A 16,632-nucleotide genomic window follows, 5' to 3' on the forward strand; every position below is an offset into this window, starting at 1 on the left:
TGGGTATAGTTCATCTTTGTGCTATTGTGCCTCTGGTCTTATTAATTATTGTCAAGTAGCTTGTTTTTAAGCTGGTTTTAAATATTTTATTTTTAGAAGTTTCAACTGATTAAAAGGTACTGTAAATGGTTTTTAATTATCCTCACATTGGAATTTGTTATTTACTACTGAAACATGGATTAAACGTTTATAAATCAAATAAATTCATAAAATCTGAATATGTCATATTACACAAGTAATCTCAAGAACATTGGTACATTCCAGCTCAAGGAAGGGATTTTTCATGTCTCCCCCCTCCCTTTTCTCACAACGAAAGTATTCCGATGGAATGCTGAGGGCCCTTTAAGCTCCATCTGCTTTTTTTCACCCCATAATGTCATCCCTGTATGATTAGCAGCCAGACCAGGCATGCCTCAGCAGCAGCTGAAATAAGAGGACAATGAAGGTCAGCTGAGGCAGCAGGGTGCTGGATAGTGAGGGTGACTGGGATTCAGCTGGGGCTTTCAGAGAATGGCAAGCAGCCCTGAGATTTGCTTGGTTCCGAGGCTGCTTGCTGCAGGGCAGGGTCTAGGATAGCCAAAAGGGCAAAGATGGAGGGGAGATGCAGGTGGGGGAGTTGAAGCTTGGACCTAGAAAGGTCTAAAACCAAAATGGTTTAGGTCAGGTTGGGTATTTGGCTAACAACTGGTAAATTTCACTTAATAACACCAACCTGGATTGCCAAGATTGCAGTCACTAAGTGATGTAATCTCATGATTTCTCATTTTACAAGCACATTGCAGCAATTGAAATTCTAGCCTCAACTGTGGGCGAAAGTTGTAAGCTATTAATGTAGCCACTTTTTAGGGACGCAGTGTCTCAGTGGCTAAAATGTTGAGCTTGTTGATCAGAAAGGTTGGCAGTTTGGCGGTTCGAATCCCTAGCGCCCCATAACAGAGTGAGCTCCAGGTACTTGTCCCAGCTTCTGCCAACTAGCAGTTCAAAAGCACGTAAAAAATAGCAATAGCAATAGCAGTAGACTTATATACCGCTTCATAGGGCTTTCAGCCCTCTCTAAGCGGTTTACAGAGAGTCAGCATATTGCCCCCAACAATCCGGGTCCTCATTTTACCCACCTCGTAAGGATGGAAGGCTGAGTCAACCCTGAGCCGGTGAGATTTGAACCGCTGAACTGCTGATCTAGCAGTAGCCTGCAGTGCTGCATTTAACCACTGCGCCACCTCGGCTCAAAAAATGCAAGTAGAAAAATAGGGACCACCTTTGGTGGGAAGATAACAGCGTTCTGTGCACCTTCGCCATTTAGTCATGCTGGCCAAATGTCCACAGAGAGGTCTTCGGACAGCACTGGCTTTTCCGCGAATGGAGATGAGCACTGCCCCCTTGATTTGGGAACAACTAGCACATATGTGCAAGGGGAACCTTTATGTAGCCACTATTTTCAAGGAGTATATCAGGATCCACTTGAATTTCTGTTTCTCATTAATAGAAAGCTGGGGGAAATATGTAATGAACTTAAAGAAGTTGCTAAGACTGCCAAAAATGAAGCAAGTGAGGAAAGCAAACTAGATGGCAGAACAAACAGTGGAAATGGCAAAATAAAGAAAGCCAAAGCCAAAGCCAAAAAAGACAAACATATCAGAAAGGAACTTAACAAGGAGTTTCAGAGAGCTGTTAGAAGAGACAGAAAGCAGTATTATAACAATATCTGTAAAGACACTGAAGATGGAAACAAACATGGAAAGCAAGGAAAGTCTTTCAAGAGATCCTATAAGTCAGAAGAATGTTCTAATCTCAAATTGATACATTAAAGGATGCCAATGGATAGATAGCAGCCAATTCATGAACAAAGGAAAACTGTATATAGTAGAGATGTTAAGGTATTCAATAGAAGATTATTATATATTAGATATCTAATATTAGATATTAGAAGATATTCTCTACTTACATGTAACAGAAGATGAAGTTAAGTAAACTTCAAGCCTTACCAAGTCAGAAGGCTATAGGAAGTTAAAGGTAAAGGTTCCCCTTGCACATATGTGCTAGTCATTCCCAACTCCAGGAGGCAATGCTCATCTGCATTTCAAAGCCGAAAGCCAGTGCTGCCCGAAGACGTCTCCATGGTCATGTGGCTGGTATGACGGAATGCCAAAGGCACACGGAACGCTGTTACCTTCCCAAGGTGGTCCCTATTTTTCTACTTGCATTTTTACATGCTTTCAAACTGCTAGGTTGGCAAAAGCTGGGACAAGTAACGTTACGCGGCACTATGGATTCAAACCGCTGAACTGCCGACCTTTCTGATCGACAAGCTCAGCATATTAGCCACTGAGCCACCGTGTCCCTCTGGAAGGAAGTTAGTATCCTTAATACCTTTAATTTCACATGCTAGCAAAATAAGGATATCCCATGCAGATTATAGCCCTACATGGGAAAATAGATGCCAGATGTTCAGATTAGCTTTAGAAAAGCCAGGGAACACGAGATATCATAGGTGATGCTGGATATTTGAGAGAGCTAAAGAATAGAAAAAAGAAATATGTGCTTCATTGTTTTGATCAAATCAAGCTGTGGAAAGTGCCAAGAAAAATGGGAATTGTTAAGTCTATCCCCGTTAGGAGACTAGAATTGTGCAGCAGAAGTTAGTAACAAATAAGCTGCTGAATAGTCACTCACAGCCACTGAAAGTAAAACAAATAATATCTTTACTTTTGTAACAAAAATAGAATAGATAGTCTTCAAAATCAGACTATAAGCAGTCTTGTAGTATATAAACAGTCTATTTACAATACGTTGAAGTTATAGTTGCTCCACTCACGATTCACCATGTAGACAGGTAACTAACATACAGACTAGCCACCATCCAATACACAGTCTTCTCTCCAATACTAAGCACATACAGGAACAGTCAGGAACAGTCAGGAACAACAGTAGAACCAGTAGAATCATTAAAACTCAGGAAACATCAGGAGCATCAAGGAGCATCACGGAGAACTCCGTACTAGTTCCTACTTCCTTATATGGCTGCTTAAAGCAATAGCATCCAATTACCTCTCTCTTACATTTAAAGTAACAGATACATTTGTTACAATCATGGCTTATGCTTATATATATACATTGTCAAGCCAAAACTAGGGTTACATCCCTAACATGAATCCCTGATTTCCCATTATCTTCCTGGGAAATGTATAAAGAGGTTGGGAAATCACAGAAAAATAGACTCATTTCAGGTTGGTTAAAAAAAAATACGACAAGGCTGCATACTATCCCCTTATTTATTCAATCTATATGCTGAATATATATTAAGGAAAGCTGGACTGGAAGAAGCTAAGGTTGTAAAACTGAAAGAAATAAATATAAATAACCTACACTATGCTGATGATACCACCAACAGTCAAAAACGCAAAGGATCTGCAAGCCTTAGTACCAAAAGTCAAAGAGCACAGTGAATAAATAGGACTAAAATTAAATATAAAGATAACCAATCTAATGATAGTAATTGCAACAACCAGTCCTAGCTTCGACAATGAAGGTATCAAAATGATGAATAGTTTCTGCCTTTTAGGAGCAACTATCAACTATAAAGAAGCAGGCAGCCAAGAAAACTAGCACCTGATAGAGCATCCATGAAGGCCTTGAAAAAAATATTCAACTGATGTGATGTGTCTATACCTATCTACCTATCAAAATATTCTACTTCAAACATATTATGCAACGAATCAGGTCTCTGAAAAAGGCTCTAATTCAGAGAAAGATGGAAGAAAATAAATGGAGGCTGAAAGCAGGAAGGTAGATGGACTCAATTAACTGGTAAGTACACTGTTGGGCAATTTCACAAAACAGATTAGAGCAATGGTGGGTTCCTACTGGTTCAGACTGGTTCTGTCGAACCAATAGTGCTGCCTTCAAACAGAGAGCAAACTATTCCCTTGAAAGTGGGCCCACCCACTCGCCCCTGGGTTATACTTACCTTTATTTCAGTTTCTGAAGCCCAGCTGATCCGGGACAGCAGCTTGAATTGCTGCTCTCAGCTGTTTTCCTTTTTTTGTCATTTTTTTTGTTAATTGTGCATGCGCATATCTGGTGTGCGCTCACAGAACCAGTAGTAATCCACCACTGGATTAGGGATAGATCATTGTGGAAAAGATTGGTAGGAACTGAAAATCTCAGGCACATAGTCTATCTATCTACTGCTGTTTATATTACTGCTGTGTAGCTTTGTATGAAGGTAGAAAGGATTCCAACAACTGCTTCTAATTGCTTCCAACAATTAGAAACCACATTATATTTTGTTTGTTCTCCAAGGATCACAATAAATATGTCCAGATTCCATTTTGGGGAGTAAAAACATACCATGGCTGAAAACATATTACTGAGAATTAAACAACAGAAGGTTGTAGAATTTAGTTCTGCAATCTGGGGATATCCTAGGTTGTCCATTTCTGCTTTGTATCAGAGATACACACTCTTGTTCTTCACTTGAGTTTTGAGTTGCCATTAATTTTGATATTTTAAAAATGGATTTTAACCCTGGCTAAAATGGAAAAACTTCTCCTGTAACAGAGGAGAAATATTTTAATGATTGATGGGACTCACAAATTTCTGTTTTATATACATTTACTTGCTATTTTAATCACTTTCCTCTAGACCTCCTAATATGTTCCTGATACATTTCTCAAAATCCATATGCAATCATCAATTCCAAAGACTATACAATAATGTTCTCATTAGTGAGCATTCAAGGATGAACAATCCCCAGATGTTAGTGAATTATAAATCCCAGCATTCATCATCACTGCCCATACTGATAGGAGATTCTGGGTATTGGGATCCAATAATTCCTGCATTATACCAATTCAACTGTAGTGCGAAAGAGAGACGGGGGAAAATCTGCTTACTGCAGTTTCCCTAAAAGTGGGTGAAAATTTAGGTTCATCTTACAGACCAAATACGAGCATTTTTGCCCTCCCTGGCCTCCAGAAGCACTCTGCAATGGTCTCACATCTCATTTTTGCAATAAATCGGCCTGTTTTGGGCTCCCAAGCCCTCCATGAGTCGTGTTTTTGCTCTCCCACCCCCCCAGAAGCACTCTGCAGGCCAATATCTAGTAGAGTTTTTGCAAAAACAGGACATGCATAGCACTGCAGAGTGCTTTTGGGGCCCGGGGAGGGCAAAAATGCAAGATACAGAGGCCAAAAGCTATTTCTTTCTTCCTGTAAATTTAGGTGCATCTTATAGTCCGGTGTGTCTTATATCCCAAAAATATGGGTAACTCACAAGAATCACATTTCTCCTGTTAAGTCTCTTCTAGCTATGACCATGCACTTGCAATATGAGGTATAGATCCAAGAAACCGCTTCTACACCAGGTTTCTGCTTGCACAAAACCTTCGGAAACGTGATTTATCATCGGCCACTATATCACAAAACAAAAATTACCTGCAAAAAACAACTGTTCCAGGTACTATTAACCAAACCTAGTTATAAATTTCTTACATGTTAGCTCATTTAAGAAAATTAAACATGTTTTTGACATGGGTATTTTTTAAAAAGACGTTATGGGATTAAAATGTGTAACACAGCATGGATTCCTGGTAACAATATCTACTAGAAGACAACTAAAATGCATGGTATGTAATAAACAGTAGCTGCATACTAACAGCTCATTTCTCAAAGAAAGCACAAACAAATTGGGGTTTTTATTAGCTGTTTCATTATGTTTTATTTTAGAGAAAGACACACAAAAAGCGTATGTGCAACAGCTGATATAAAGGATTCTATTCAAAACAATCTCTGTTCAAACCCCATTAATGTACCATTAAATTACTTGATAAGTCTGCAAATGTAACTATAAATTTAACTCTTTGGATAATATATCATTTCTGACAAGAGTTTATTTCAGTTGCTTTAATTTTAAATCAATATATGTCTCTTTTCAGCATATTAATTCTCTGCTTTAAGCCACATTATCCATGTCTGTCTATCTGTCCTATCTATCTATCTATCTATCTATCTATCTATCTATCTATCTATCTATCTATCTATCTATCTATCTATCTATCTATCTATTGTAGTGCCATAGCTGTTTTAGCATTTCTTTCATCAAAATTTCACCTAAAATAAATATATGTACTTTTGTCACTGTACATTTGAACACAAAACCAATTCTTTTCAAGAAAATTACTTTGTCCTTAGTTGCTTTTACTGGCATCTTATATTTATGTTCCCATTAAAACTTAATGAGCCAAATTCAGAATGTACTTTTGCTGGAACGAACTATGACTGTACATGCCATAAAGACTATAGTTGCAAACCAAATCTAAGTAGAACAAATACATAGGCTTGTTGGATAGGAAAAACAAACTACGGTACATATTCAGTATCTTGCTATAAAGTCCCCTACTAAACACTGCATTCAATCTCACAAATTGGCAATTCTTGGATTTATATATTTAAAGTTAGAAGCAAAATCACACTGTATGAAATAAATCTCATTTGAATTTTGTGCTAATCATAAATACTGTACTTTTCAGAGTATAAGACACACCGGAGTATAAGACACACTAAGGTTTTAAAGAGGCAAATTTTAAAAAGTAGGTAGGTAGATAGAGGGATACAGAGGGAGAGAAAGAGAGAGAAATACAGTAGGTAGATAGGGGGAGAGAGAGAGGTTAGGTAGGTAGGTAGATAAAGAGATAGAGAGAGAAAGAGAGAGAGAGAGAGAGAGAAATACAATAAGTAGGTAGGGAGGAAGAGAGGGTAGGTATGTAGGTAGAGGGATAGAGAGGAAGAGAAAGAAAAAGAAATACAGTAGGTAGGTAGGAAGAGAGGGAGTAGTTAGGTAGGTAGGTAGGTAGATAAAGGGAGAGAGAGAGAGAAAGAGAGAGAGAGAGAAATACAGTAGGTAGGTTGGGGGAGACAGAGTGTGTAGGTAGGTAGGTAGGTAGGTAGGTAGGTAGAGGGATAGAGAGAGATAAATAGAGAGAAATGCAGTAGATAGGTAGGGGGAGAGAGTGAGAGTTGGTAAGTAGGTAGGTAGGTAGATAGATAGAGGGAGGAAGGGGGCAGGGAGGGAGGGAGAGGGAGAGAAATACGGTAGGTAGGTAGATGTTTTCAGGTGTATATCCATATGCTGGAGAAGGAAATCGCTGACAATCTGCAGCACCTAAGACTTTGTTTCTGCTGGCATAGCACTTGATCAATGTAATTCTCATCAATCAGTTAAAGAGCTTTCCAAAAGCGGGGGGAAGTTTTTGCACTCTGCAAACCTCCCAAAAACGGCCCATTTTTCGCAAAAGAGGGCTGGTTTTTTTTTTTTCAAAAAAAAAGGCATGAATAGCCTTGGAGGTGCTTGCTGGGTGCTCCTGGTGGGTGCCTCCCCAAAATGAGCAAAAAATGGCCCATTTTTTTGCAAAAATGGCCCAATTTTTTGTCAAAAAAATCACCTGTTTTTTGCTCATTTCTGGCCTCTCCAGCCTCCACAACCTCCCTAAAAACCTCCATAAGGCTTTGCACGGCCATTTTGGTGAAGGGGCGGGGCTTCGGGAGGGGAAAAATGCTGTATTCAGTGTATAAGACGCACCCAGATTTTCAGCCTCTTTTTTGAGGAAAAAAGGTGCGTCTTATACTCCGAAAAATATGGTACATGTAAATTTACTTTAATATACATTTGTGGCAGGATGAGATGTCCTGATGGAGGTGGCATAATATAAAATGGTCTAGGTGTAAAAAAAAAAAAATTGCCAGTACCCACTCAACTGTTAGATTAGACATCTAGCAGCTTCATACCCAATTAAAATACCAGAGAGCAGGCCCATCAGATGTTTGGGAAAAATATGTAACAGGCAGAAGTAATCAATTCCGTTGTATTTATTTTGTACAATGACAATAAAAGCTATAAGTGTTAGGCAATGGTAGAAACCTCAACATTGAGGATTGTTGGAACTTCTGTACTGAATGGATGGACTTGAGATTGTGGGAATCCAGACGCATGTGCAAGAGGAACCTGTAGCTGAAAAGCCAAGAAAAGCAAGTTCAATCTCAACAAAATATCTATGGAAAGGGTGGCTGTTGGGAAAAAATACAGCTTTTGGATAAAGCAGCAAGGATAGCTTGACAAAACTTTTGGAATTTCAAAGAACTTGGGGGAAAAGTTGTTTTTCCATCTTTTTCTTTATTTTCTCTAGATCAAGGGTGTCAAACTCATGTCGTCACGGCGAAATCACATGATGTATTGGGACTTTTTCCCCCTTCCCTAAATCAGGCATCAACGTGACCAGCACATGATACATACAGCCCGTGGGCCGGGAGTTTGACAGCCCTGCTCTAGAGTAGAAGGAAATTTAAAAAGTGAAAGCGCTGACACTGGCTAATGGCAAGAATATCAAAGTTGTGATAAACAATCTCGTATGAATCAATGATGAAGCAGAATTTTAAAAAAATAAACTTTACAAAAATTATTTCAGAAATGTCTCTATAGTTTGTTAAGGCCATTGCATATATAGTATTACAAATAATTTATTTATCACTGCATTTAGAGAAGAACACTGTAGGAGTCCGTATATATATCTAAGTTCCTATCCCTCTTCCAATAGTACTTATGCCCAAAGTCCTAGAACTGAAATATAGCTACAAAAACATACATGACTATCCTCTGTAGTGTCACACCACTGGTGCATCTAATTCACTAATTCACTCTAATTCACTGGCTGCAGCTCTCCATGAATTCCAAAAAGTATATTTTCTTATTCTATCTTCAGATGCTAGATATTAAATCTAGAAGCTTCTCTACGCAAAACACGTACTTATCATATTTCATATTTGTATTACATTTATGATAAAGAAATTTCAGTATCAGCAGAGTGGAGCAGTGATAGAGAATCACAGAAAATCAGATGGGATTAAAGCAATAATTAAAGTGCTGCCCAAACATTGGGTCATTTGTTCTACATGCAAGCAATATGGCTACAACAAAAGCCCATCTATTCACAAAATGGTTGTCAACAAGGCTTGCCTAGTTATAAGTAAACATCATCAAAACATTTCACAAAAGGAAAACTTACAGTGTTCAAAGAAATCCACCTCTCTTAAAAAGAAAAAAGCCCTGTCTTTAGTGATTTGTAAACACAAAATATTCTTCCCCAAGCGAGCAGTTTCAAAGTTATAAGTATATACTTATATATAGTAAGTATTTTATACTTTTACATTCTTTTTTTTTGCTTTTATTTAGAATTTTGGATGTCCTATGATAATTTAATTTAATTGACACATCACTGTAGATTTTTGTTTGTTTTAAAGAAAAAAAATTACTCTTTCTGATAAAAAGGAAAGGAAGCTTTTATTAATTGGAAGAGAATCTAAAGGATAAAATTATTTCTAGTTAATTGCTATAGTAATGAACACCATTGTAAAAAACCTAAGAGGAAAGTATTTACACTGGTTATTTTTGTAATTTTCAGCTTTTTTTTAAAAAAAATATCAGGTTTAAAATATTTATAAAGGAAAAGAATAGCCAATTCTTAATGTCTATTTTATTTTCTTTTGTTATATTTTGTTGAAAGTATCCTAATACTTGTATTTAATAATTGAAATTAAATACCACATTAAAGTTTTAAGGAAAATGCAGTGCTTTAAAAAAGAACCATAGGCCAAGTAAGAACTAAACTTAGATAAAACATCTTAGTGTTAAAATTCTTGGAAGAAAAGCTTTCAGAAATCAAATTACATAAATTTGAATCTTTTAACAGTATAATTATCAAAGTACAATAAATCATAACTTGGTTACAACTCCTCTTGGAAAGTCTTTGTTATAAATGGCTTAAGACTTGAAATATGCCCATACCTTTATGCTTCTCCATTGCCAATCATCCCCAATTCTTTGTGAATATTGGAGAAATTCTGTACAATATTGCTTGAATTTATTCTCTTCCAAAAAGAAATCTGCATCAACCAAGTTAAGTGACATCTGTCAAGAAATGGAAGTGTTAACATTGGCAGAAACTGTGAACTCTGTACATATTACCTAACTCCCAAAGGAAAGGAAAGAGAGAAAAATGGAAAATTCAACATACAATAGGGATTGGACTCATGCCTAATCACTTTGCTACAGAAGGGCATTTGAAGGGTACCAAGTTAGGAAACACTTTTGAAGTAATACATTTCTGTGCATGGAAAAACTATTAAAAAAGAAGAAACTTTTCCATTTTTAGCTTTTGTGCTAGTTAAACATAGGATATTACTTTCTTACCAATCAGAAAACTATTTTGGTGTTCTTTACTTTGCAATAAAATGTGTATTTTTCTTAGTAATCCAACCTGGAAAGCATTTAACTTAAACATTTGCTTTACCAAGATGAAAACAGATTGAATAAGCAAGGGACCTTAAGGACTAGCATGCTGATTTTGAATAAACTTGACAGCAAAATCCAACTACCTTATTTTTAAAGAGAATTATTGGTTAATATTATCCCAGATTATTGTGAACTGAGAATTCCATATTCCAGATTTTGGACTTTATCAATAATTACTATGTCTCTCACTACTATGACAGATACAAAGGATTAATTAACATTGCTGGAGAACAGATGATATAATTCTCAGATACCTAAAAAGAAGATTGTTTTTAGCAAATAAGCATATTCAACAGTTACAACAGATCAACCTATAAACCTGGAAACCTATAAACTTCAAACCTATAAACAACTATATTTCCATGTGCTGAAATCTTTGAAAAAATTAAGAATTTTATTACTTATAAAATGTATAGGTAAGGTAATGGTTCCTCTTGTGCATGCGTGCTAGTCGTTCCCAACTCTAGAGGGCGATGCTCATCTCCGTTTCAAAGCCAAAGAGCCAGCACTGTTCGAAGACGTCTTCGTAGTCATGTGGCCTGTATGATTAAACGCTGAAGGCGCACAGAGCGCTGTTACCCTCCCACCAAAGTGATCCCTATTTTTCTACTTGCATTTTTTATGTGCTTTCAAACTGCTAGGTTGGCAGAATCTGGGACAAGTAACGCAAGTTCACTCTGTTACGCGGCACTAGGGATTCGAACTGCTGAACTGGCAACCTTTCTAATCAACAAGCTCAGTGTCTTAGTCACTGACTCACTGCGTCCCTATAAAATGTATAGTTATATTTTAATAAATAAAACTACAGATGAACAACGTTCTGAGTTTGGAAGTTATATTTATTCATTTATATAATTAATCAATTAATCAATTAATCAATGAAGAAAACTAGGTTCAATTTGGGCAACTAACATCATGCAGTAAAAATATTCACATCAAAAATAACAATTAAATTTTAGTCTGTAGTTTGTTACAAAACTATCTTTCTTTATTATAACTTTTCAAAACTGGTTGCATTCTGCAGAGTCTGCTGAACTTGTAATTCACCACAGGGTTATTTATGATCATTGATAATCATTTTGTTGCCTGCATCAGACTAAAAACTGTGGCAAAAGATAGCTAAATGCCTAATGGAGTATGGTATATATTACATGTGGGTAATCTAAAGCTAGATTCACAGTCGAAGACTACTGGAAACCTAACCAAGGAACTAAGAATTATTAAATAGCATCTAAGAATATAGGCAGTTCCAAACACGGTGGGATTTTTTTTTTCCACATTACGATGTACAGGTCTGATGAATTCAGAATTTCCAAATATTGAGGATATCTTTTAGGAATTGGGGTGCAAAGCATGGTGTAACAATGAATTTCTTTTTACCTAAGTGTCAACTTCAATCCACAAATCCTCGATATTTTATAATTTTTTCCAATTGTTTTCCCTTAATCTTAGCATCACCCAGAATAGAAACATAAATCAGATTTATTTCTTTTCAGTCTGTTATATCAGACATGTTATGAACAAAATGCCTCTCTGGTTGGATCTTAAAGTTCCATTAGATCTTAACTGGATTATTTTCAAAAACTTTCTTAACTTGAGGTTCCCACTATTTTTTACTATATTCAATTCAAAACCTCTGGCAAAGTTTTCAATGAACAATTCTGGCAACTTAATCATGACACTGCTTGCAGTCAGTTTGTGAAATTTTGCTGCAGCCACTGATCAGTCAATTATTTCATCCTTTTTTACTACAAAGGTGATATTTGCTGTTGTTTGTTACATGTTGAATTTTGACCTTCATACAACTAATTCACAAAGCTTGTTGTTGAACTGCCAAAATAAAACCTTCGGTTTCTTATTTAATACTCCATGTGGGTGCTATATCAGCTTTTCCTCCTCCTCATATATTGGCTTGTTCTTCCAATTAACAAATTGGTTTTCATTTCTTTTCTGTATTTAACCTTCACCTTTGCTGATTTCAAAAGCTTTCCTTGACTGACTTCTTCAGCAAAGGTTATTGGTTTTTCTTCATGTCAGGCCATGCTTATATCAATATTATGGCTTGTTGTAGTCAGCCAGATAATTAGACTGCATTTGGTATTTTTATCCACCTATTGAATGAAGGATCAGGGATAGGGAGGTATTGTTTGATGTTATTAAAGGTATCACAGGAAGTGAGCTATTCCAAGTATAGCTGTCATTTGCAATTAACTAATGGAGATTTTGTCAATGCTGGTGTTCTCCAGTCTGCTCTAGATGTTTTGGAATTGCACCTATTATTGTTGATACTATATTTGCTTTGTTTTGCCATAGTCCTATTTTTATTTGCTCCAGATGTTTTGGAATTGCACCTATTATTGTTGATACTATCTTTGCTTTGTTTTGCCATAGTCCTATTTTTATTTGCAGGTATTCTCCAGGTATTGCCCTGGGCACTATCCAGACTTTTTTGTCTTCACCATCATGGTCAATTTATTTTCAGAATATTCAATTGTTCCCATTATATTGATTCAATTAATTAAAATATTTAAGATTGCCTCTTAAGATCAAGTCCTCATTAAGTCCTCTCGTATAAATACATTACAACAATAAAATATTAGAAACATTAAAAAGGCAGTGGAAATGATAAATGCAACATTCAATCAATAAAGCAGCTGAAATAAACTTACCCAAAAATGAAGTTTATAATAAATTTTTAATCTGCAGTTACACTTTTACAGTAATGGGGATAGGTAAACCATCACTGGATTACAAATCCAGAAACATGAGACCAGCGTTAAAAGACTCTCTTAATCCTTTGTTGGAACCAAGAAGCACAGGAGTTGTCCTTGAATAATTAAAGTATATGAAACTTATTTAAGCAAAATGCCACACATTCCATAGTGTTTATGGGCATAAAGCTAATAAGAAATATTTAGGTTTCTGCAATTAGTACAGCATTAGAGATTCTACCGAGCCCACCCAACAAAAGGTATACATACAGGGTATCCCAGATGTTCTACTATCTCCATAGTAATCTTTCTCAATCTGTCTTCAGATTTGTGGGGCTTCAATTTCCGTAATACCAAGTACTCACCAGCTGTTGGGAGTTGAAGTCAAAATATACAAGTTGCTAGTGGTGAGCTGAAGCAGGATCGGCTCGCGCGGTTCCAGCTGATCAGCGCGGGCTGTGAAACTCAGCTGGAGCTCCGCCGGCCTCCGCAGTCGCCGGCAGCGGCACACGGGGCCTTGGGAGGTGGAGGAGGAATCAGCTGGAATTGGGGCGCTGCCGGAACTCTGCTGAAGCCCCGGGATCTGCGCGCACGGCTCCAGCTGATCGGCGCTGCCGGCAAAGGACCCCTGAGCTGCGGGTGGTGAGACTTAGGGCAGCGACCGAGACTGGAGCTCAGCCAGAGCCCCAGAAGGCGGCGCGCCCGGAAGAAAAGAGGAAGAGGCGGGGTGACGAGGAGAAGGTTTGAAAAGAGAGAGGTTTAGGCGGGAAGGAAAAAGGAAAGCGAGGAATAGAAAGAGAGAAAGGGCAATGGGGAATAAGGGAGGTTTCTATGGGGCAAGTCTGAAGGAAAGATAGAGAAAAAAATTGAGAGGGAAGGTAGAGAAAGGAGGAGGAGGACGGGAAAACAGAGACTGGGAGAAAGGGAAGCTAGAATGAATGAGCAAAAGCTGTGGAAGTAGAGATCGGCAAAGAGAGAGGGAGGGACAGAGAGGGAGGGAGGGAGGGAGAGAGAGACCAACTGCCTGACCACCACCCCACTGCGTGATCCACCTGTTGGGAGGGGATTGATCACCACTCCATTGTGTGACCTGCCTGCTGATTGCACAAGGAACTAGCTTGAATTATAAGACAGCAAAGTCCAGATGACCCAGGCAACTTAGTGAAGATAGAATAGAATTAATGGGATGATTTTTTCTCCACTCTAACTCCTGGGTTACCATGAGCTCATAAAGAGTGTAAAGGGCAACAGAAGTGGAGGAAGCCAAAGAGGCCACAACTGATTTGCCACCAGAATGGATTCCAAGTGTGGGAATGTGGAACACAGGATGTGACAATGCCTGGCTCACCCATATGGAAGACAAAATATCTCACCTAACAGAGATGATGGTCTTGTAGATAGCAGTGGGTGATTTGCCCTTGAATGGAGGCCCGGCTGGGCTGATCAGTGGGGAGATAGGCTCTTCTGTTTCAGCTGAGAAGCCGGTGATAACTGAGGGTGCAGGGCACTACAGGCGTACTTGTACAAAGCTGCGCCAACCTCAAAATCCAGCCCAGTCATGAAATTACAAAGCGCTCTCAGTGACAGGAGTGATGAGAGCTGCTCCCTTAGCAAAGGGCTCACAATTCCAAGGGCCTGCCGAGGATAAAGAGACAAGGCCTTGAGACAATCTTTAGAGACTTTCAGGAGCACTCAAACACGAACTGTCAGACCAGATCCTATGTCCCTCACTGCTGAGATCCCTGAAGAGTTAATGGGCCTTTTTTCCTCTCTAGATTCCTTTCTCCCCCTTCCTCCCATCTTAGCCTTGCACCAATTTCAAAGTGAGACGCAGCACAGTTTCTCCCTTTGCCTTATGGGAGGAGCTCAGATGGGGAGGGAAGGGAAGAAAGTGGACCAAGTGCAGAAGCCTCGCTAGGCTTTCCTTACCTATCTTTCCCGTTTTGAAAGCTAAGCATTGGAGGCATATGTGTGCAGCCACACACCCACGAGGAAGGACGCGACCACAGAGTGAACACAACTGCTTCTTTATTAACAGGTAGAGTATGACAGCGATTCAGATAAGCGCGGTGCGCGCCAAACTATTTATACAAACGAGGCAGCCAATAGGAACCCGGGACTTGGGCAGCAACAGCTGTCAAAGTCCCTGGTCCAATCCAATCTATCGTTCGGCCGGCAACAGCCTCCTCCGCGTCCCGACCAATCAGGACGGAGGAGGCTGTTGCTGACCTCCACAATGGTGCTGAACTAATTTTAACCACTGAGCCCATTTGCATGGCTCATGAATACTTAATACCCCTTCCCCCCAGTTCTGCGCATGCTCCGCGGGTGGAGCATGCGTAGTCTTGTAAATAGGCGGGGCGGTGCCGGACCCGCCCCGACCTTCGCAGTTCCACCAGAGTCGTCGGCGGAGGAGGACCTCCTTGTTGTAGCTCCTCCCGGAAGGGGGTGTAGCTCCAAGGCACGCCTTCTCGAGAGGGCCCAGAAGGCGGGCTCAACGGCAATGGTAAGCTGGGGCGTGGAGGCGTGTTCAGAGTAGTGGAGTCTCGTCTGGGAGGAGTGTCACTGGGAAGAGGTGTAGCTAAAGGTGGGGCCTGTTCTGCGGCGGCTTGAGTGTTCAGTTGGCGTCCCCTGCAGGGGGCGCTCGGGTAGGCCGGGCCTGGTGTGGTGAAGGCCCGTGGAGTCGACTCTTCGGATGGAGCTTCTGGTGATTGATAGGAGAGGCCTGGTGTGGCAAAGGCCTCAAACTGCAACCCCGGAAGGGCGGTGTTGCCTTCAGCTGGGCCCGGGCTGTCGGCCGGTGGCGGGAGGCGCCTCCTTAGTTGATCCAGGTGGCGCCTCCATTGGGATCCATCAGCCAATCCGACCCTGAAAGAACAGGGGCCTGTCAGGGCGGTTACAGTGGCCGGAACCCATTTCGTTGGTCCAGAAAATGCTCGGGCCCATACTGTGTCCCCCAATTTAAAGGAACGGGGAGGGGTAACCCCCAGGCTGCTCGGCTGATCCCCTGAATACAACGGGTGTAGCCGATCCAGGGGAGTCCGCAGACGCCGGCCCATCAAGAGCTCCGAGGGGCTTCGGTTGGTTGTAGGGCAGGGAGTGGAATGTTGGCTTAGCAGATAAGCCGCCACTTTCTCCTGCCAGTCGCCCCGGTCCATGCGGCCCAGGGCCTCCTTTGCTGAGCGGACCGCCCGCTCCGCCCGGCCATTGCTGGCCGGGTGGTACGGGGCTATGGGCGCATGCCGGATCCCTTGCTCGGCCAGAAACTTTTGAAACGTGGTGGACATGAATTGAGGCCCATTGTCCGAAACAACGAGGTCCGGCAACCCATGTGTTGCGAATAGCCTTCTCAAGGCCCGGACCGTGCTCTCAGCTGTGGTGGAGCCCATCAGGACCAGCTCCACCCAGCGGGAGTATGCGTCCACCACTATCAAGAAATTCTGGCCGTGGAAGGGACCAGCGAAATCCAAGTGGAGGCGGGACCACGGGCCTCTCGGAGCCTCCCACTCGCGAGCAGGCCCGGCGGGGGGATTGGGCCTTGACTGTTGACACGGGGTGCAACGGCCTACATAGGCCG

The 16,632-nt window shown here is 40.4% G+C and overlaps 1 protein-coding gene across 2 annotated transcripts in view; it reads right to left on the reverse strand.

Moving 5' to 3' along the window:
* ATG10 (autophagy related 10) overlaps positions 1-13,950 on the reverse strand; it is a 119,743-nt gene extending 105,793 nt beyond the window's left edge. The window contains exons 1-2 of one of the 2 annotated variants that reach the window (XM_032213937.1): positions 13,421-13,950; positions 9,838-9,960 (exon numbers count right to left, since the gene is read on the reverse strand). In XM_032213937.1, coding sequence (XP_032069828.1) covers positions 9,838-9,960 — 123 coding nt within the window. In that variant the 5' untranslated portion in view covers positions 13,421-13,950. The remainder of the gene's footprint in view (positions 1-9,837; positions 9,961-13,420) is intronic. The other variant, XM_032213936.1, reaches the window with a different exon arrangement.
* Positions 13,951-16,632: the final 2,682 nt, after the last annotated feature.

The sequence above is a fragment of the Thamnophis elegans genome, chromosome 3, assembly GCF_009769535.1.
Source record: "Thamnophis elegans isolate rThaEle1 chromosome 3, rThaEle1.pri, whole genome shotgun sequence".
Taxonomy (NCBI): Eukaryota; Metazoa; Chordata; class Lepidosauria; order Squamata; family Colubridae; genus Thamnophis; species Thamnophis elegans.